The following is a 22,640-nucleotide window of genomic DNA, read 5'->3' as shown; positions in this document are numbered from 1 at the left end:
TGAGGTAGGTACTATTATTATCCCATTCTGCAGCTGAGGAAACAGAGGCTTGCAGCAGTAAAATAACTTGTGCAGAGTCACAGGGCAAGCAAGTAGCGAGAATGGGCACTGAACACAGGCAGTCTGATTCCAAAGTCTGTCCCCTTAACCTGCATATTGTGCTCTGAACCTTACACCTCTGTCCTCCTGATGATGACTATGGCTGGGGGAGAGGGGTGAAAAGGTTACCACCAACAGGCTCCCACACGCCCCTCCTCCAGGTGACTCATTAGACCCCAGAAGGACTGGCTCCCTGCTATATTTACCACAACACAAAAGCCCTCCACCCTCTGCTCTCCCTGACTGCCTGCCAGGAGGAGAGTCCCCTGTCCTAGTCTTTGAGAGAAACAATGGTATTAAATATTTTCCCACCCACACACAGAAGGCAGGTCAGGACTTACCAGAAGCAAGTCCGTCTCCAAGCAGGGTGCAAAGGATCACCAGCGGAAGGAACACTCCATGTCCCAAGGAGGCCACGGCAAACACTGAGGTGCTCTTTGGTGCTATCCTGCCATGGCACATCTTTTATCCGTCCAAGTTTTTTTAAAAAGAAAAAATTTAAAATCCAGAAGAATCCTAAAGTCGGCCGGGAGCTGATTCACCTGTCACAAACAAACAAGGACATAAAGTGAAAACTTCAGCCATAAGTTAGTTAAAAGCAGCCACTTTGGTAAGGAAGCCATAATCACACACAAAGTTGAGAGAATTCTAGCAACTATTCGAATCCCTGCTGCCAGGAGAGGCAAGCACAGAAGTGGCTTTTCAACTCCTCCCTGGGGAAACAAGGCCTGCAGCGTGCAGAAGCCAGGAGGTGAGCTCTGTCTCACCTGGATGGCAGTCAGGCACAGCAGGGCTTTCAGAAACTGCCCAGCTCTGCCCCACCGCCTGCCTGGAGGCTCCAGCAGAGAGGCAGCTATTGACACAGAGCTGCTACACCCAAGTCAGGCTTTGCCTTTGCCACTTGGACTCAGAACAAGTTCAACTAACCAAAAGGAAAAAAAGAGAGAGAGAACACGTGTCGTAAAGAGAGAATACACCGCCTAGAGAAGGAATGCAGCAGTGGGAGCTGAGGGCCCCAGCCTGCTTGCTAAACTGCCAAAGGCTGATGAGCCGGAGGATCTGACTCGACAGCCATGAATCTCATTAATCAAGGCTCACCCAACACACCTGTGACCACATTCTGTTGGCTGTCCCTGAAAAAGATGAGGCAGGGGGAGGCATGGAGAATGGGCTGCAATTGCTAACTAGCCCTACCACCCACCCACTCTAGTTCAGACAAAGACTTCAGAAAAATAGGAACCAGTAGAGAGAGAGAGAGAGAGAGAGAGAGAGAGAGAGAGAGACAGTGAGAGAGAGTGTGTGTATCAGAGGTCAAGACTTTAAAGATTCTTTTCTATAAGCCTTTAGGGAGGCAACTGGGTTGATGATACATTACAATACATTATGGTGTGGGCCTATTATATTTCAGTTAACTTATTTAATTTCATTTGCCAGTTATTTTAGTTTATAACAGGTATTCTATATAATATTACACTTCTTTTAAGTTACACACACACACCCCCTTCTCCATTAATAAGGCTTTATATGCATAGATTAGGGAGTCTGCCATCTATAACCCTAATAAAGGATGCCCCTGGGACTCTGCCAGGGATATTACCCAGATCTGATTTTGCTTTTTTTTGAGACAGAGTCTTGCTCAGTTGCCCAGGCTAGAGTGCAATGGCACAATCTTGGCTCACTGCAACCTCCACCTACCGGGTTGAAGTGATTCTCCTGCCTCAGCCTCCCAAGCAGCTGGGATTACAGGTGCCTGCCACCACACCCAGCTAATTTTTGTATTTTTAGTAGAGATGGGGTTTCACCATGTTGGCCAGGCTGGTCTCAAACTCCTGACCTCAGTGATCCACCATCTCAGCCTCCCAAAGTGCTAGGATTACAGGCGTGAACCACTGCACCTGGTACCAAATCTGATTTTAATCTGTGTCTGAAGCATGACTCAGGCCTACTTTCCCCTCCTAAAGAGGGTAACTGAAAACAGCAATGTAAGTTGTCTCTGTCCAAAACAAGACTCTCTGTGAGAATTGTCAAAGGTTCATGAACAGAGCTGGCCACTGGTCCTCACCCATTTGCCTCTAATAATTGTGACTATAGCAGTCTTCTGTCCCCAGGTTTCACCCAGACTCCAGTTTGAGCCTTTAAAACTGTAGAACAGGGATGGTTCATGTAGAGGTCTGGGATGGAGTCTGTGAGTGACCGCCAAACAGTACACAAAACTGTGTGTCGAACGTGTGCCCATTTATGTGGCTAAGAACAGTAAAGTCAGAATGCCTGGATTCATATCTGTTTCCTTACTATGACCTTGTGGTCAAGTCATACAACCTCTCTTAGCCTTAGTTTCCTCATCTGTAAAACGGGGATAGTAACCATACAAACTTCGTAGAGTTGATGTAAGGATTAGGATAGACAAAGTGCCTGGAAAATGCTTGGCGCTTTGTAAGTCCTCAGTAAACACTGGCTGCTGTTGCTGTTGTAATCATTAATAAGACCTGCACAGCAGGGGCCTTAGAGTTCCTCAAGTTCCACCATCTCATTTGACAGATCCCAAATCAAGGTCCAAAGTGGTTAAGGGATATACTCAGAGGCCCCAGCTGGTCAGTGACAGAACTGGCAATGGGCCCTTTGGTATTGCTGTTTTAGGTGCAGTCACACCAGGTAACCCTACCGGGCAGTTGTCATCCCCTCAAGGCAATAACCAGTGGATCATCAAGAATGACACTTGCATGTGCCACATCACAGCACGTGTATAAAAAATATTTAAGCAGTGAATAAATGAGGCCACATAAGGTAATGCTTAGGTGTTTCGTGCATAAGTGGTGGTAGTCAGGAAAGACTACATAGAGGAGGTGATGCTGAGTCCTAAAGGATGTGAGAGGGAGGGAGGGAGGGAAGAATGGAGGAAGACGGAGGGAGGGAAGAATGGAGGAAGACGGAGGGAGGGAAGAATGGAGGAAGAAGAAGAGGAAGAGGAAGGGAAAGGAAAGGAGGAAGGAAGGAAAAGAAAAAAAACGAAGCACCAAATACAAGTGGATCAGAGTACTATGGGAGCACATTACTCCTGGCAGAGGCTGGAGGCAGGGGCTAAGCAGAGGGGTTTAAACTTTACCCTTACAAGGATTCTAAACAGGAAAATTATAAGACTAAACTCATTTAGGAAGATCATACTGGCAGGGATTTTAGAGGATTTTGGTGGGGGATGAGGAGGCAGGCAATGGAAGAGCGGTGGGGCCGGCCAAATGGTAAAGAATCTTAAATTTAGTTTTTTGGCGTTTTTTGGTTTGTTTTTTAAAAGACAGGGTCTCACTCTGTCATCCAGGCTGGAATGCAGTGGTGTGAGCACAGCTCACCTGAACCCCTGGGCTCAAGCAATCCTTCTGCTTCAGCATCCCAAGTAGCTGGGACTATATGAGCACGCCACCACACCTAACTTTTTTTTTTTTTTTTTAAAGAGGAGGGTGTCTCACTATGTTGCCCAGGCTGGTCTCAAACTTCTGGCCTCAAGTGATCCTCCTAACTCAGCCTCCCAAAGGGCTGAAATTAGAGGGATGAGCCACTCTGTCTGGCTAGCATTTTATAATCAATATAGAATCCTTCAGAGAGCAACTTGTTAATAACTATTCCAAAAAAATGCACATATACTCTGACTTATCAGTTCTAGAATGTGCCCTAAGAAATCACATGTGCAATGACATATATGAAAGATATTCATGTATTGTTTGTAAAGGCAAAAGACTGAAGTAACCTAAAAGTTCATGAAAGGGGAGTACTTAAATAAGTTATAGTACACCCAATATAATGGAATACCATACAGTGGTTTAAAAAGAACAGGGCAATTCAACCTGTGCTAATATGGAATGACTTCTAAAATTAGTATGTGAAAAAAATAACGTGTATATGCATGTATTTTTGAAAGACACACACACACACACACACCCCCCCCCCCATAAGCACTGAAAAACTCACCTGGAATAAAGCGTAAGAAATTGGTAACTGCCGGGCACAGTGGCTCATGCCTATAATCCCAGCACTTTGGGAGGCCAAGGCGGGTGGATCACGAGGTGAGGAGTTCAAGGCCAGCCTGGTCAAAATGGTGAAACCCCGTCTCTACTAGATATACAAAAATTAGCCAGGTGTGGTGGCGGGCACCTGTAATCCCAGCTACTCAGGAGGCTGAGGAGGAGAATCGCTTGAACCCAGGAGGCGGAGGTTGTGGTGAGCCGATATTGTGCCACTGCACTCCAGCCTGAGTGACAGAGTGAGACTCTGTTTCACAAAAAAAAAAAAAAAAAAATAGAAATTGGTAACTGATGATCGCCTTCGGGGAGGGGAACTGAGTGGTTAACGGGGAAGGAGAAAAAAAATTTTTAACTGCATATATTCCCTTTTACTATATTGACTGTTGTACTTTGTACATGTATTATCTATTCAAACGAAATATAAAGTTAATGTAGCAAGGCCTTCCTATAGACCACCTGTCTCCTCTCTCAACAAACTGCCATTAAAACAAATCTCAAAAACCTAATTGCTCCCTCTCCCAGGAATAGAGTCATTTTAGGGGCTCAGCACAAGGGTCATCTAGAGGAATTCTTTCCTGACACTTCACACCAAACCCACCTCCAACGTAGAAATGACCCCTTCTTACCCTGCTATGACTGTACCTTTAACAGGTTATCATATCTATTTGTTTATCTGTCTCACCACACCAGGCTGAGACTTCCTTGAAGGCAGGGACAGTGAATTACTCAACTCGGAATCTTCAACAGCCAGCACAAGGCCTGGCATCTGACAGGCAGGTGGCAAAGGTTTGCCAAAATCATGAATACTGTGGGGAGGAGCCGGTATGGAAATGGAGCAGACAAGATGTACATGTATGAGTTCCTGATCGGTTTTAGGTTTTTTGTTTGTTTGTTTTTGGTTTTGTTTTGCAGGAACAGCTGGCTCCTCCCTTACTGCTTAAGCAGCTACCTGAGTCGAGGAACCAATTCCACCCTGAAGCCTAAGACGGGACAGGTGCAGAACAGACGGGGTGATGGAAATGAGGGCTTTGCAAAGAAAAGATAAATAGAAGGTAGTCAGTGGGGTGTTTACATGTAAGGCTAGGCCAAAGGTTATTGCTTCAGAAATAAAACAGAGGAAAGCTAACCCCTAAATCTCCAAAGTATTACCCAGAATGGGAGAACCCAGCTACTGTGGAGAAAGGGCTACATTATAAATCTAATCATTTTAAGAAATGATCTGCCTTGAATATAGAATTTAAAAAAACAAGACTTGTTCTTGGATTGTGGCTTTAGTACACCAAGCAAAAAAAAAAAAAAAACAGAAGTTTCACTAGGTATTCATTATCCCTAGAGAAATACTGAGGCTAAAACTTTGTTTAAACAAAAAGAATCCATTTCACTTCAGTATTCCTTTGGCATGTTAGTGACTACTTCTCCTAATTAAAAAAATTATCACTGAAGAGGAACCTAGAACTAAGCATCAAGTTCAAAACTAGCACTCGGCCATCCTCACAAGGAATATCACATCTGAACTTAGAGGTGAGACAGAGGAGAGGGCCTCAATGACTCAGTCCCACCTCTGCCACCAGCCAGGGAACTGGTCATGAAGGCGCTCTGCCTTCTGTTTCCACATCTGAAAAAGGCTCTAAGGCCACAGAATTCTTCACCGCTTCTACCCTTCTCTTGCTGTAATCCATCTATTACCCCAGTAGCCGGCTTTCCTCTTCAAAACACAGGTAAGGAGAGTCACCCTTCTGATTTTATTTCTTGGGAACTAATGCTGCTGCCCCAACAGGTGGTGGTAGCAGGAGGCCTCAGCTCGAATGTCAGCCCCAAAAGGGCAGCCTCTCCCACCTCTGTAAACCTAGAACATCAACAGCTGGGTGACTGCCCTGCTGAATGTGATGTCGTGGACACTCACTTCCTGTCCGTAAGTTCCTCCAATGAGGAAGAACACTGCCCTCAAGCCACAGCTCTGACCTTGAGGAAGTCACTTACTTCATCTCTGCCCATTTCCTCATTTGTAAAATGGGGCTGTTACTTGCTTTGACTATCTCCGTAGACTCTGTTGAGGCTCAAAAGGAACAAAATATGAGGAAATGCTTTGTAAACTAGAAACACCTGGGGCTTATGTTTACTGTCTTAGCCAGACGCCAAGATAGCAGAGGGCTGAGAAATAATGACACGCATGGTGGGCTTCTGGTGTTAGAGGCCTGCAACACAAGCCCAAAGTTCACATGGTTTACTTGCTTGTTGTTGCCACAGATGCTTCCAGGTTAACCCAAGAGCCTGCTAATAAGATTACAGGTGCCCGGAGTCACCTTCAAAAATGGCTCTGGCCTTGGGAGGCAACAGCAGCAGCAGCTGGGGCCAGCCAGGAAACAGCCAGAGTCCCCTGTTCCCTAGGCAGCCAGGGCCCAGATCTCCTCGGTCCATGTGCCTGGCTACCCTGGGGCCGACCCCCGCTGAGAATGCCATAGTCCTGCTGAAGGTGCAAGGTCATCTCACACTATCAAACACTTCTCCTGAAAGCAAGAGGGGTCTGATTCAGTCAAGCGTGGTTCCCAGGTGCTGCGTGGGTAAAGTCAGACTCCGTTTACATGTAATTTTTATTTTTATTTATTTATTTATTTATTTATTTTTTCGAGACAGAGTCTCGCTCTATTGCCCAGGCTGGAGTGCAGTGGGAGTGGCGCAATCTTGGGTCACGGCAGCCTTCGCCTCCTGGGTTCAAGTGATTCTCATGCCTCAGCCTCCTGAGTAGCTGGGACTATAGGCGCACACCACCATGACTGGCTAATTTTTGTATTTTTAGTAGAGACAGGGTTTTGCCATGTCGATCAAGCTGGTCTCTAACTCCTGACCTCAAGTGATCTGCCTGTCTCGGCCTCTACATGTAATTTTTAGAACAAATTTTTTCCTAAACCATGGCTCCTCTGTCCATTAGTTAAGAGAGGGAACTGGGATGATAAAACCAACATAAATCCTTTTCTTGCCTCAGACTAATCTAGACAGAGGATAATGGTAGTAGTGGTGAGAGTCCAGAACAACAAAGTTTATTCCTTTAATTAACTATGTTCACCAACCTTGATCCTGCCACATGATGAGAAAGGACAAAGAACAGTTCCAGAAACATGAACAGAATTTAACCAGCTAATTACATTTCAGGTTGTAATGATAAGAAGTCCTAACACTTTGAAGTCCAAAGTTCCCCAGAGGGGTGTGATAAGAAGAGAAATGACTAATACAGCCAAAGCTGCCCAGGCCCTTCCTTAACCTCTCTTTCTTCCCTGCAACATCTCCCCTCTGTACTCCTACTCACCCTGAAATGGCCAGGCTACAGCATCAAAAGATATCTAAACACTTATTGGACCTTAATGCCTCCTACCCCCCAAAATTCAGTTATTTATAGATGTCTTCTATCTTCTCCCACTGTGGATCAATGGATTCTTCCAGTCCTACTAACTTCTATATCTTCCCCTTTCCTTTTTGCCACTATCACTTGAGTGCTTTGACAGCCACACATTCTACTGGACTCTGACATCTTTTCAGGCCAGAATATTAACCTATCCATTTCCTTTAATCTCCAGCTCCTACTTGAAAAGGCAAACATCAAACTCCTGTTAAAATCACATGGCCTCCAAATACAAACATTACCCTCAGCTTTCCTCTTAAGCCACCTAAGCCATTATACAGTGTCAGAGGTTTTTTTGAATTGCTTTGATATTCCCTGCACCCTTGTCTTCCACCCCCAGAAATGCTCACATCATCTGGGCATCACGCTTTCCCCAACTTCAGACAACAGGAAAGCCAGCAGACACACTACCACCCCACCTAAGTCTTCTCTTTAACAAGTCTCTAACACCTCTCTTCTAGCACCTAACAGCAGGATGACTGCAGCAGGGACCTGATCACAGGACAGGAGGGACAGCCTAGGTCCTAGCCACTGAAAAGTGGTTTGGCCTCAGGCAAGTCAGTGAGTCTTCCTGTCTCAGGGGTGAACCTGGATGATCCCCAAAGGACCTTTCAGCTGTAAGAAAACTGGAATGTCTTCTAGGGAATAGGAGGGGCCCAAAAGTATTTCCTCTAAAAAGTAAGTCAACACAGGCTCTGACTGGAAGGAAGCAACATTAACTCTATCCTCATTGTTCTGACTGAGCAGCACATTCCCCTACATCTTCCCAAGACAGATCCCTAGCATCCATCTTCCTCTGCACTGCAGCAAACCCAGGACAGTCCACTTTCCCTTTAGGGTTTAATCAATCCATCAGCACATTTGTGTGGACTATCTGTACACAGTGTTCCTAAAATGCTTTCCAAAAATAACACGTCAACAACAACAACAACAAAAGCCAGCCTCTGCACACTGCAGAGATACAGGGGCCCAGGGAGAAAGGGAGAAAAGATACAAGAGAGAAAGGCAAGAGAGAACAAATAAGACCAGACAGAAAAAAAAGGGGGGAGGAGGCAAAGTGCCTGTGAGCAGGAACAAAGCCTGTCACAAGTTCCTGACCTGAAGGTAGGAAACCCCTTCTCCAATCCCAGCTTCAACATGACTGAGGGGCCAACCTTGGACAAGCACTTTGCTTCCATGCCTGTTTTCTCATTAGTAAAACAAAACAGTTGAACTACATATCTCTCAGGGAGGCCAGTATCATGGAAAAATTATGGCACATACTATCAATTGGGTGGTCTAGGGCAATTGGGTGGTCTAGGTACAGTCACCGTCTGTAAACTGGATAGATGATACCCACCTCATTGGGTTGCTGTGCAGTGAAATTAAGACAAACGTGAGACACGTAGGACGATGTATGAAACAGTGGGTGCTCAAATTCATGCTGGCTAAGCCCCTTCCTGTTCTAACAGGCTGTGACTGACCCCCAATAGACTCCCAGAGGGCACTGTTTCAGCTGGTTTGGAAACACTGCCTGAGACTAGGCTCAAAACACAATGTTAGTTTAGACAAGAGAACAGCCAACAGGTTAAACAAGTGAGCCTCCTACATTCTTTCCCATCAAATTCTAAAAATTTTTTAAAGCACTTAGCACTACCTCCCCTCCAAATTAAACAGCTATTGTTTATGACTATCTTAAAATAATATTAGTTTCTGGGAGACTAAGGGAATATACACATACACACACTCATTACCTCATTAAATAGGTGGAATTAGCCCTATTTTACAGATAAATGGAATCCAAGAGGCCTGGAAGTCTTTCCTCCTCCTGCTTCCCTAATAGGGCTCCCTGCTCTTTTGTTTTCCAAATAAAAGGTCAAGCTTAGTTCCCATCTTAGTTTGGGGAGAATTTCTCAGTTCAGCCCAAAGGCATGGAAGGCTCTTCCAAACCCTCAGCATCCCTGCCTGGGCCAGGAATAGGACAGTCAATCATATCCCTCCCCAAAGGCCACTCACAGTTATTTAACTTTTGTATGCTGCATTTCCGCAGGTAATAAACTCCTGCAGAGACCACCAATTCCCTGCCCCCAAAGTGCTCAACAATACTTCTCGAGTGAATGAGAAAAAAAGATAAACTCACGAGATATAATTTGTATAGAAAAATACAAAATGGCAAAATAGCAGCATGTATAAAACAAGAGGGAAAAGATTATATAAATCCTGAAATTTTGGCCAGGTAGCAAAACAGATGCTTGGCAGAAGCGACTGTAATTGGTTCCTTGACCCTAGAAATATATCTCATGTGTCATCACATCTCTCTGCTTGGTTCCCATCAGGGCTGAGTGGAACAGGCTTCAATACCCAGTTGGCAAATAAAGTCCGGGAAGCCGATTTGCTAAAGCTGACTTCTTAGGGCTCTGTGTCTCCAATGACTATACTGCAATTCAGCTAATATTTACTGGCTGTCTTCTGTGCAAGGCTTGGGTGATCACAGAGATGAATTGGGGCACAGTTCTTACTCTCAAGGAATTCACAACTTACGTGAGAGGAATTATGTTTATCTATATAACACTGTCAAATTGTTACTAGGGCCCCAAAGAAGGTTTTTTAAAAAGTGCTATGAGAACACAGAGGAAACAGGAACATAGACTTCTGATGGGAGTAGGGAGAAGTGAAAGAGAAAGCTTTGAGTTGGACCTTGAACCCATGCACAAATTTAGAGCTCCCAGGACAGTGTTTTGCATGCACAGTGCTACTTACAAAGAAAGATAAAGAAATGGAAGAACAACTCACCAAAAGGATGGCAGAGAAAGGAGGGAAAAAAAACTTAATTTTGTCTGCCTACAATCACTGAATGCTGCTGTCTGGTAACAAAAAATGTCTGTCTATATACCTTCACTCAAACAATGTTTAGGAGCTAAATTTTGGTATTCCGAGTACTTACAGCTATGCAGGAAACACCTCCTCCAGGTCAAAAATAGCAAACCCTAGAGAGCTGGCTGATGCAGTTATGTTTACTTTTTACCATCTCTGTGGATCGTTTTCCAAAGGCCCGGGAGTGGGATGGTATAAACAGGTCTGTGTCACTTCCTGGTTCTCAGGCCTTCTGCTACATTCCCAGTCAGTCTGGGAAAGCTGCCTATTTAAAAATAAACTTTAAAAACTCACCCAAAACCCCAACTCTAAACCATCCTTCCCTCTATTTCATTCCATTTCACTGAAATTAAAAGGATAGTGAGAAATAAGACAAAAATGACCAGAGAAAGTGAGTTCTCAGGTCAAAACAAAAAATAGGTGCTCAACTGAGCTCAAGGTCAAGAGACTTGGATTCTACTTGTGTCTCTCCTTTAACTGGAAAACTTGACCTTGAACAAGGAGGCTGCTTCATCTCTCTGCGTGATAGCTACTTCAGCATTCTCTTTACCTCAATGTAGTTATCCAAGCTTTCTGGACCTCTATTTCCTTTCTATAAAATGGTACTAATAATTCCTATCTCACAGGGATATTTTAAGTATTATATGGGGAAATATATATAAAGTACATAGCATAGTACCTGTGACTTAGTAAGGCATCAAAAATAGTAGTTACTATTATATTCATCACCATCTATCATTATCATTGTCATCATCATCTGAAAATGCAGGGCTGGACCAGACGATCTCTACTTGAAGAGGTTCTCTGGTTCCAAATCCTGATATCCTGATTATTTTTTTTTTCCTGAGATGCTCTGTCACCCAGGCTGGGTTACAGTGGCGCAATCTCGGCTCACGGCAACCTCTGCCACTCGGGTTCAAGTGATTCTCATGCCTCAGCCACCCGATTAGCTAGAATTACAGGTGTGCACCACCAAGCCCGACTAATTTTTGTATTTTCAGTAGAGACAGGGTTTCACCATGTTGGCCAGACTGGTCTCAAACTTCTGGCCTCATGTGATCTGCCTGCCTCGGCCTCCCGAAGTGCTGGGATTACAGGCATGAGCCACTGTACCCAGCCCAAATCCTGATTCTTTAAGTCACTTTCTCCTTTTTTCCTTTTTTTTTTTTTTTCCAGGGGGTTGGACAGCAAGAAAAAGGAGATAAACTTGGCAAAACGGTTAAATACGCATCCTCAGCCTTTATGTTAGAAATACTAGCATACAATTAGGAAATCCATTAGTGAGTGAAATGGGGCATATTACTTCCCCCAGCAGAAAAGCTTTGCCTATTTCTTGCATTAAATCCGTAGCATTGTGGCAAGTTCACCAATAACACACTATCTGTACTCCCATGAGCACCATGGACAACCCCACCCCCACTCCACCAGCCCCCACAATTTGACTTCACCCACCTCACCTCTAACTGTATAAACAAACTTCTCAGCAGTTCCTTAGAGAGCCCTAAAAAGATAGCAGAGTGACCAATCCACCCCTTTCTAATAATGACTAATCCTTCCAACAAAGTATTTATCTTTCAAAATAGTCTTCCTGATATAATTTCAATGTGGCCAAAAATCAAATGACCTTCCCAAAAGTTAGTGTAACCGGGAGCATTCAGCTTCACCAAGGCCAAGGTACTTAACTGTAATTAAATTTGGATGAAATAAACATTTTCATCCATCCATCCATTCATTCATTCAGTGCCTGTGATGTGCCAAATGCTATAGAAGATATCAAAAACTAATAGGATGAGGTGAGTGAGAACAATAAAGGATGATGCCTGGGGCCGGGCACAGTGGCTCATGCCTGTAATCCCAGCACTTTGGGAAGCCAAGGCGGGCGGATCACGAGGTCAGGAGTTCGAGACCATCCTGGCTAACATGGTGAAACCCTGTCTCTACTAAAAATACAAAAAATTAGCCGGGCATGGTGGCGGATGCCTGTAGTCCCAGCTACTAGGAAGGCTGAGGCAGGAGAATGGTGTGAACCTGGGAGGCGGAGCTTGCAGTGAGCCAAGACTGTACCGCTGCACTCCAGCCTGGGCAACAGAGCGAGACCCTGTCTCAAAAAAAAAAAAAAAAAAAAAATATGGGGGAAAAAAAAAAGTCTAAGTTTTTGGCCTAAGTAACTGTATAAACGGTAGAAGCTACCACAGGAGAAAAAGAATACAGGTGAATAAGCAGGTTTTGTCAGGGAACATAATGAATTTTGTTCAGATTATTCTTTAATATGTTGAGCTGGGGATACCTGAGGGATAACTGGTAGAAAGGTCCAGCAGGCAAATTAGAAATGAATGTGAAACCCTATAAGAGCACTCTGAGCTTGGGATGTAGCCCTGGAGTGATCAACCTGTAAGTGATGGTTGAAACCATGCAAAATAGATGAGCTCACCTAGGAAAGAGGGCAGGTTGAGAAGAAAGTTAAGGACAGAATCCCAGGGAGAATGCTAACTTATAATGGGCATACTGAGGAAGGAAAGCCTATGAGGATACTCCAAAAGGTACATGGAAACCAGGGGCATGTGCAACACAGATGTCAAGAGAGGGACAGAGAGACTCAAGGAAAACATGAGAAGTGGCAGATACAGCAAAGGCCCAGAAAGACGAAGACTGAAAAAGGCCCACTGGATCTGGCCACTAGGAAATCACTGGTGACCTAATCAACAACAGTTTTATCAGAGTGGTGAAGGCAGATTATATCAAATTTAACATGAATTAAAAGTGGGAGGCCAGGCGCAGTGACTCACGCTTGTAATCCCAGCACTTTGGGAGGCCAAGGCGGGCGGATCACCTAAGGTCAGGAGCTCCAGACCAACCTGGCCAACACGGTGAAACCCCATCTCTACTAAAAATACAAAAATTAGCCAGGCGTGGTGGTGCGCACCTGTAGTCCCAGCTACTTGGAAGACTGAGGCAGGAGAATCGCTTGAAGCAGGGAGGCGGAGGTTGCAGTGAGCTGAGATCGTGCCATTGCACTCCAGCCTGGGTGACAGAGCGAGAAGCTGTCTCAAAAAAAAAAAAAAAAAGAAAAAAAAAGCGAGAAAGTGGATGCAATAAGGGCAAAACTATTTGGGGAAGGAGGTGAAAAAGAAGGGTGAAGAAAGACTGGATGATAACTAGAGGGGGTTTGTGTCTTATGAGGTATACCTTCTCAATTAACCCAATGATTTGAGTTAAGGCTTCCTAAATGGTCCAGATAGCTCAAAGACACCCTCCACCTCTTCCACGGAAAGTCTCTCTGAACTAACACTTCCACACTCTGTGTTTAGCAAAAGCTAGGTAGAAGTTGGGGATACAGCTTAAAGAGTTTCCTGCTTCCTTAGTGTTCAACAACAACAAAGTCTCTCTACCCCATCATCCCCTCCCCTGAAATTGTTACCTCTTCTATAGGATTCATGAATGGAAAAAAATAGCCTAGTGCCAGGGCCAAAGAGGTGACCTTCCCTAATACATCTGAGGCCTTAAGGTTCTCCATACATATGGTCCCAGTTTCTGCCATTTCCCTCCTTTCTACTCAGAAACTAACCTGAGTATTTTCCCCTGAGTTTCAGGTTTAGGATTCCAGGGACATATCTTCACCTCCAGCTAATGAAGCTTAACAGCACCAATGAGGTGTACACTCAAGCCAAACAAGATCCTGTCTTCTGGCTCCAAATATTCTCCATCTTGTGTAACTTCCAGGAAGCCTCCTAATTTATAACCAAACCATGATTCCTCCTGTCCTCTTCATCATAAATTACCCAAACTTCCTGTAAGCTGTCAAGGTTGGACTGTGAGGTACAAGCAAAAATGAGAAGTAGGAACTTGCCCACTGTTCCTTCCCTTTGATTAGCCCCGTGCCCCTGCCGCCACCTATACCCTTACCTCACCTTCTAATTGTACAAAGTCCCTCTGCTAAGGTCTATATGTTCTAGTTCTAGCCCCAGTCATATTTCCAGTTCCCTGCATGTGGGGCCCTAAATCAGGAATCAAGAAGGAGTTTGCTTAAACTAATTCACATAAAGGAGAGTCCTTCAAACGTCCAAATAGAGATTCCAAAAGTAATCACAAATTAGGCAAAGTTCAGGCAAAGGCACCAAATGAATAACTTTATAAAATCCAGGCAAATCAGATGAGGACACGTCCTGAGAAAACAATTAATTATTATTATTTTTTTTTGAGACGGAGTCTCACTCTGTCGCAAGGCTGGAGTGCAGTGGCATAAGCTTGGCTCACTGCAACTTCCTGCTTCAAGCGATTCTCCTGCCTCAGCCTCCCGAGTAGCTGGACTATAGGCACGCGCCCCCAAGCCCAGCTAATTTTTGTATTTCTAGAAGAGACAGGGTTTCACCATGTTGGCCAGGATGGTCTCGATCTCTTGACCTCATGATCCGCCCACCTCAGCCTACCAAAGTGCTGCGATTACAGGTGTGAGCCACCGTGCCCAGCCATAATTAATTAATTAATTCAGGCAACATTCTGGAACATGTTAAAAGGGATTATGATAAACACAGAGAAGATAAAGAAGAAACATCATAAATTAATGAGAGAATTTGATATTTCCCTCCAGACAGGAATTATGAACTCATTCCTAACATGCTTCTTTCTTAAAGCACTCAGTGACTATTCAACACATACATTGGGCACCTACATGTATGAGATTCCTTGAGAGGTAAAGGAAGCATACGCCCTTAAGAGTTTACAGTCTACTGTATATTGTGTATATACATAAGACACAAACACAAATAATTACAACATGAGGTACAAAGCAAAAAGTCAGGGAGATATACAGCCAACGTGTCAAAGATAAAACAGGAAGATAAGCTGGAGTCCAGAAGAGGGAAGTGACAGAGAAAATTACAGGGTCAATCAATGTAGTCTAGTGAATAGTACATATTCTCTGGAGTCACACAAAAGGGAATTCAAATCCTGACTCTACCTCTAGCTTCTCACAGGGCCTAGGTATGCTGCTTTACTGTTGTGAGCCTCTGTTTGTCACATATAAAATTGAGGTAACAGACCTATACTTCATGGAATTACAGAGTCAATGAGCCACACATTTTTGAAATTGAATATAGTATCTGGCACAGAATAAGGCCAGGTAAAATGGAGGTGCTCACCCACACACAGAGACTTAATGCTCTCTTCCCTCCCTGCACAGGGCTGTCTGGGCCTGACTCATGAATAGGCAGACAGCCAAGCACCTGCTATTTGCTCACCAATTCTGACTAGTTAGTTCAGTTGTTTGCCCAGGTTAATGGGACCATGATCAGGAGGTACAGGAAGAAGACTCAAAGTGTATTTGTGTCACATGCATGTCAGGATGCACAGAATCTTCTGCTAGAAGGTGCAGCATTAGAATATGGGTAAAGTTACAGATTATAGCACGTTCAGCAAGATACTGGCTATGCTATTCTTTTGGACATAGCAGGTGCCAGATAAATATCTGGCAAACTGACATGATGTGAATCTGGCTGAACTACCATAAGATTTGTCTAAATGATCCATGTTTCAATAAGTGAACACAGAAGGAAAAAACATCCAAGGTTAATACCTGATTTGAGGGACAGCTGAGGAATATCTACCTCTAGTCATGATGGAATAATGGGGACTCAACTTATTCTCCTTCCCTAAACAACTGAAAAACCAGACAAAATAACGGTTTTCAGACATTGGACAACAGGCAGCACAGGGCAGTAATCCTTGAGAAATGGGGGAAAAAACGCAGTGAGCCCTACTACTGCCCCACTTAACTCCCTTGAGAGTTTCCAGACCATAGGGTAGGGCAGAGAAACCTGAAAGAGTTCAGCAATCTTACTCAGTTGAAAAAACAGAGTTGGAAAATTGGAGAGGTCCAGGTGGCTAGAATTTGCAGGGCAAATTAATTGAAAAGGAGAGAGCTGCAAAGAGCAAAACCACCAAACATCTGCAGATGGACCCCTTTGAGTTTTGGGCTGAGTAGTGATCTGTGCACGCCTCTGAGGAAACTAGCAAGGGTGGGAAAATAATGATCAGAAAGAAGTGGGTGGCACAAACCCTAGAACTCATTCAGAGCCAGAAATAGTTCATGCTCTGATATGGTTTGGCTGTGTCCCCACCCAAATCTCAACTTGAATTGTATCGCCCAGAATTCCCTCGTGTTGTGGGAGGGACCCAGGGGGAGGTAATTGAATCACGGGTGCTGGTCTTTCCCATGCTGTTCTCATGATAGTGAATAAGTCTCACAAGATCTGATGGGTTTATCAGGGGTTTCCACTTTTGCTTCTTCCTCATTTTCTCTTGCCGCCACCATGTAAGAAGTGCCTTTCGCCTCCTGCCATGATTCTGAGGTCTCCCCAGCCATGTGGAACTGTAAGTCCAATCAAACCTCTTTTTCTTCCCAGTCTTGAGTATGTCTTTATCAGCAGTGTGAAAACAGACTAATACATGCTCCCACCAGCCAAGGCAGAAAAGTCTTCTAATACACAGGGCACTGGATGGAATCTTCAGAAGGGTTTTGCCTCCAAGTGGGACCAGCTTAGTTACGTTAGCTATTCTGGACTCACCCTAACAAAGCTTAAAAGTAAGCCATGAAAGGATCAAACCAATTCCAAGTAACTGAACTGCTCCTGAGAACAAAGCCCAAAAGTATTTTAAAAAATACAAAAAGTTCCAGCACCCAGCAAGGTAAAACTATGATTGGCTTTCAATAAAAAATTAACAGGCATGCAAAATAAAGCCCAGGAAGATATGAGCCAAAACTAGGAGAATAATCAAACAACAGAAACAGATCAAGAAATGACAGATGACAGAACTAGTAGACAAGGATGTTAAATCTCTATTACAAATATACTCCATGTGTTCAAGAAGAACAAGGCACGAGCATGATGAAGAGAGAAAAGTCATAAAGAAGATTTGAAGTGGCTAGGCACAGTGGCTTCTGCCTGTAACCTCAGCACTTTGGGAGGCCAAGGCAGGAGGATCTCTTGATTCCAGGAGTTCGAGACCAGCCTGGGCAACATAGGGAGACCCCCCCCTCCTTGCTACAAAAAAAAATTTTTTTTTAATTATCTGGGTGTAGTGGCATGCACTTGTAATCTCAGCTACTCAGGAGACTGAGGTGGGAGGACTGCTTGAGCCCAGGAGGTTGAGGCTGCAACGAGCTATGATCGCAGCACTGCACTCCAGCCTGGGTGGCAGAGTGAGACCCTGTCTCAAAAAAAGTAAAGATTCAAATATTCAAATTGAACTTCTAGAGGGAAAAATACCAATACCTGAAATAAAAAGTACACAGGATAGGATTAACAGCAGATTAGACAATGCAGAAGAAAAAAATAGTAAATTTGCAAAAGAAATTATCCAAAATTATACACTGAGAAAAAAGACTGAAAAAAGAACCGAACATCAGTGAACTGTGGGATATATCAAGCAGCCTAATAGAACAGGAGTAACGGTTGGGGAAAGGTAGCAAGGCACAGAAAAAATATTGAGAAAAGAATGCCCCAAATTTTCCAAATTATATGAAAATTATACACAAACAGATACAAGAAGCTCATCAAACCCTAAGAAGAAGAAACACAAAAAAGAAAACACAAGGTACATCATAATCGAAATGTTAAAAAAACAGTGATAAAGAAAATCCTAAAAGTAGCCATGGGGCAGGGAATTAGACACATGGCAGACAGAGGAGCAAAGAATTACAGCAGATTCAGTGTCAGGAATAATGCAAGCCAGGAGGCAATGGAGGCTCCATTCCATCACTAATGCTTTTTGTGCACTGGAATAATATTTAGGAAGGCCTAGTGTTGAGTACAAGGTGAGAACTCTGTGACCTTAAAAACATTTGCAAGTACAGTATCCTCTGAAACTGAAAAAGGATAAAAACCCTTTCTTAGGCTCACATCTAAAAAGGGCATTTACCCATGTTTTATATCTATGTCCTCAGAACATTACAGACTGTAGTTCCAGTCTTACGGCAATAATCACTTAACACACTGGAAAAGAGACAGGAAAAGCTATCAGAGGATTCATCCCATATCAGAATAAAATCAAGTTAGAAATAAAAAATAAGGAGTTAGTCTACCAATATCAGGCTTGAGCTGGTCTCTCTCAAGTGTAGATATTCGTTGGTTAATGTGTCTCATTGCCCTCTACAAATTCATATAAAATTTATTTTTCACACCAGGTGCAGTGGCTCATGCCTGTAATCCCAGTGCTTTGGGAGGCTGAGGCAGAAGGATCACTCAAGGCCAGGAGTTTGAAACCACCTGGGCAATAGAGTGAGACCCTGTCTCTACAAAAAATAAAAAGAAAATCAGCCAGGTGTGGTGGTGTGCACCTGTAGTCCTGGCTACTCGGGCGACTGAGACAGGAGAAATCACTTGAGCCAAGGAGTTCGAGGTTACAGTAAGCTATGATTGTGCTACTGCACTCCAACCTGGGCGACAGAGTGAGATCTCGTCTCCAAATATATATATTATATATTATATGCATGTGTATATATATATATAAATTTTTTTCAGAATGGAAGAATTCTCTTAAGGAGTAAATGAATGATAGTTACTCAGTTCTTAGCTATGCAATCCAGCCCAAGACAGCAAAATCTCTTCCTCATTAAGCACCCTGGGCTTTGACCCCATTCTTCAGAGTCCAGCCTGGGTCTCTACACATCCTGGAGGAGGCATTAAGGTGGAAGCTTTCCCGGGAGTCTATAGTTAATAGTTTCGTGGTTCCTCCCTCCCCCCACTAAACTATAAACTAAACTGTAAATAAACTCCCAGGAAGGCTGGTACCCATGCTACCTTTATAATCTGAGACTAATGCACACTCCCCCACCCAAAAAAAAAAAAAAAAAAACCCAGTGTAGGTGCCCCAGAGGGACTCTCTTCCCCAAAATACTAGTTGCCTGAACCAGTGGTTTTCTAACTGGGACCAATTTTGTGCCACCTCCCCCATTTGGCAATGTCTAGAGGCATATTTGGTTGTTATAACTTGGGGGTAAGGTGCTACTGGTATCTAATGGATAGAGCAAGGCATGTCAACTAAACATCCCACAATGCACAGGACAACCCCATACAACAAAGAATCACTTGATCCAACATCAGTGATGCTGCAGATGAGAGCCCTGGCCTAAGTGAACAAAGGATGCGCTGCCAAGATGTCAGTTGATCCACCTTAGTTGTACATGTGGTGCAAAACTCCCCCAAACCACTGGAAAGCCTTTTTGTCCAACCAGCATGTCCCCAGACCAACTCTGTGATTCTCTCATCTCTAACTCAGGTTTACACTCCCTCAGAGAGGGGCTTGGGAATTAAGATATCTGGTTTTTCACCCCAGCTCTGCCCCTGGCTGTGATTCTGGACATGTAACAAAAACTTTTCTGGGCCCATTTCCCGCTCAGTAAAATAAACTGGAAAAGATTAAAAGTTCTTTCAGCTCTAAACTTCTATTTTAAATGCTAGGTTTGGCTTTATCTGTTTCTTTTTTTTTTTTGAGACGGAGTCTCGCTGTGTTGCCCAGGCTGGATCTGGGCTCACTGCAAGCTCCGCCTCCCCGGTTCACGCCATTCTTCTGCCTCAGCCTCCCAAGTAGCTGGGACCACAGGCGCCCGCCACAACACCTGGCTAATTTTTTGTATTTTTAGTAGAGGAGGGGTTTCACCATGTCAGCCAGGATCGAGACCTCAATCTCCTGACCTCCTGATCCACGCGCCTCAGCCTCCCAAAGTCCTGGGATTACAGGGGTAAGCCACCGCCCGGCCTGGCCTTATCTATTTCTAATGATCCAAAGAGAAAGGGGCAAGGACCCAATCTTGTTGTGAGTAAGCACACACACCCTCTGAAGGGCTGTGGTTCTTATACCTTGGAAACCAAACTGGACCAAAGGAGCTCAGAGAAGCCACGAGCTTAGATAAGAGGGGCCCACCTAAAAGGCTCTGTAGACACTGGCTGAGAGGCCAGCCCAGGATGTTGGGTTTAAATTATGCAAGTCCTGACTAGCCCCTGTCTTGCCTTCCCTAGGTCAATCTTTTAAATCAACTATGAAAAGGTGGAATAGGAAGGACACAACTTTACTATTCAAAGTATGGTCCATTAATGGCAGCACTGGCAGAACCTGGGAGCTTGTTAGAAATGAATTTCAGCCTTCATCCCAGATCTACTGAATCAGAATCTGCGTTTTAGTAAGGTTCCCCAGGTGATTCATATGCATGTTAATTAAAGTTTGGGAAGTCCTGGTTAGGGTATGCTGCCCTTCTAGTCCCTGCTTTGTCACCTCTTCATTTGGTAAAGGTGGCTTTTAAGACTGTCCACAATCCTCATCCTTCAATCCCATCTCCTCACACAGTCTACACACACACACACACACACACACACACACTCCCCACCCCATTTAAGACTGTCCACAATCCTCATCCTTCAATCCCATCTCCTCACACAGTCTACACACACACACGCGCGCGCGCACACACACACACACACACACACACACACACACACACACACACACACACACACACACACACACACACACACTCCCCACCCCATCCCAGTTCAGAACGTTCAAACCCATACCAAGAGTGATGCGGGTAGGTTACTTCCTTTTTGCGTCTTTCTTAGGTCCTTACAAGGCCAGAAAGAGGCAAGGTTTGAAGCACAAGCTAAATTACAGTCCTTCCAAGTGAGTGATTCAGCCCATCCCTGCCATTCAAAGGCTCCCCAGGAGGAGGGACAGAAAACAGGGTGGTAAACACAAAGGTATAAACTCTGATGGAAAGAGATTCATCATTTGCATCTGAACAGAGAATAACAAGGGTCCAAAGTTTCATTTCTAACATTTTTTGTTTTTGTTTCTGTTTTTTGCTGCTGCTGTCTTATGTAACATAAAGATTATTGGAGGCATAGGCAAAAGGGCAAAGCACACACACAGAGTTAACAAAAACACAGCAAGAGTTCTCCCAGCAGAGTGGTGGGGGGCAGCAGCTGGAACAAAACCAAGACCTGGATGAAGCATAGCATAACTGAGCACTGGAAAAGAAGATAGGACATGGGGAGAAGGGCGGCTGGACTCTGTCATGCAGTCAGTGCACTGAAGTGACTATGCTGCTGCTCACCCCACACTCCCTCCCCTGCACAGGTCACTCACCCCTCTCACCCCACCCGCTGTCACAAGCAGCAGATGGCCCAGCCCTGGGCAGCTGGTCAGAGGACAGCAATCTGCACGTGCTTGCCTGCCCCTCCCCCAGGGCTGGAGATGAGGAGGACAGGAGCAAAGTCAATGCCCATCCCTGGTGGAAGCAATTCTTGCAAGAGTGCCCTGGGGGCGGGGATGGCAACATCACCCAATGCTTTGCCACAATGAGACACACTTCAAAAACAACTCAGCATTATTCAAGGCTCTCCAGCACCCACACACAGCTCAGAAAGAGAGAGCCTTAGGCAGGGTAAGGGTGGAGAGGGTCAGAGAACAGTTCCCAGAGTGCACTGCGGTATGCTGACCCTGGTTAGCGGGGGACATTCATTCCTTTAACATTTGCTGTGTATATACCACATCCCAGGCGCTGCACCAGCAATGAGGGATACAGTGGTGATAGCAGACAGTCTCTGCCCTCAAGAAGCTCAGGTAAGGTCAGGAAGAACAAGGAAACAGATGGTAATATGGTGGGGTAAGTGCTGAGCACAGGGTGTAATGGCAGCACCAAGGAGAGGCACCCACACAAGTATGGGGCAAGCAGCAGTCTAAGCTGATACCTGGCTTTAGAAGGTATAAGCCAGACAGAGCAGAAAGAGGTGGGTACAGGGAGTGGTGGGGCATTCCAAGGAGAAGAAACACATCAAAAAGCTGGGAAGCAAAAGAGACCTGGGAACTGCAGTCTGTGCTGTCCCAGCCTTTGCTAACTTTGGTCACCTAGACCAGGGGCAGACTCCCAGGTTTGTCATGGAATCCTAACACATTACTGCCTAAAGGAACTTTGGGATCATCTTATAAAGTCCAATCTACCCATTTTAGGAGAGGAAAACTGAGGCCTACCAAACAATCATGACTTCTTGAGAGAATGGCTGAACCAGAACCCTATTCTCCTAACTCTCACCAAAGTTTCCTCATATATCTCCCAATCAGAATCTGACCACTGACTGAGCCCTTCTGGACACAGAGCCAGCCCCAGAACTGTTCTCCACTAGGCTAGGTCTGTTCTGAGAACCCAAGGAATAGCTCTCGTCCAGGACTCTGCCAGCAGCAGAGTCCAGCAGCACTAGCCTCCAGGAGCTCCAACAGCACTAGCC

General features: G+C 44.7%; 1 protein-coding gene across 3 annotated transcripts in view; it reads right to left on the bottom strand.

The window, feature by feature from the left end:
* The window catches only part of SUSD6 (sushi domain containing 6), a 104,079-nt gene that overhangs the window by 56,169 nt on the left and 25,270 nt on the right, over window positions 1-22,640 (bottom strand). Inside the window, exons 2-3 of one of the 3 annotated variants that reach the window (XM_063715600.1) lie at window positions 4,060-4,359; window positions 441-641 (exon numbers count right to left, since the gene is read on the bottom strand). In XM_063715600.1, coding sequence (XP_063571670.1) covers window positions 441-561 — 121 coding nt within the window. In that variant the 5' untranslated portion in view covers window positions 562-641; window positions 4,060-4,359. Of the gene's footprint in view, window positions 1-440; window positions 642-866; window positions 1,528-4,059; window positions 4,360-22,640 lie in introns of those variants that run through there. The other 2 variants (XM_063715599.1, XM_002824889.6) reach the window with 2 other exon arrangements.

This window comes from Pongo abelii, chromosome 15 (genome assembly GCF_028885655.2).
Source record: "Pongo abelii isolate AG06213 chromosome 15, NHGRI_mPonAbe1-v2.0_pri, whole genome shotgun sequence".
NCBI lineage: Eukaryota > Metazoa > Chordata > Mammalia > Primates > Hominidae > Pongo > Pongo abelii.
The sequence above is the reverse complement of the archived record's forward strand: the minus strand, read 5'-3'. Positions and strand labels throughout refer to the sequence as shown.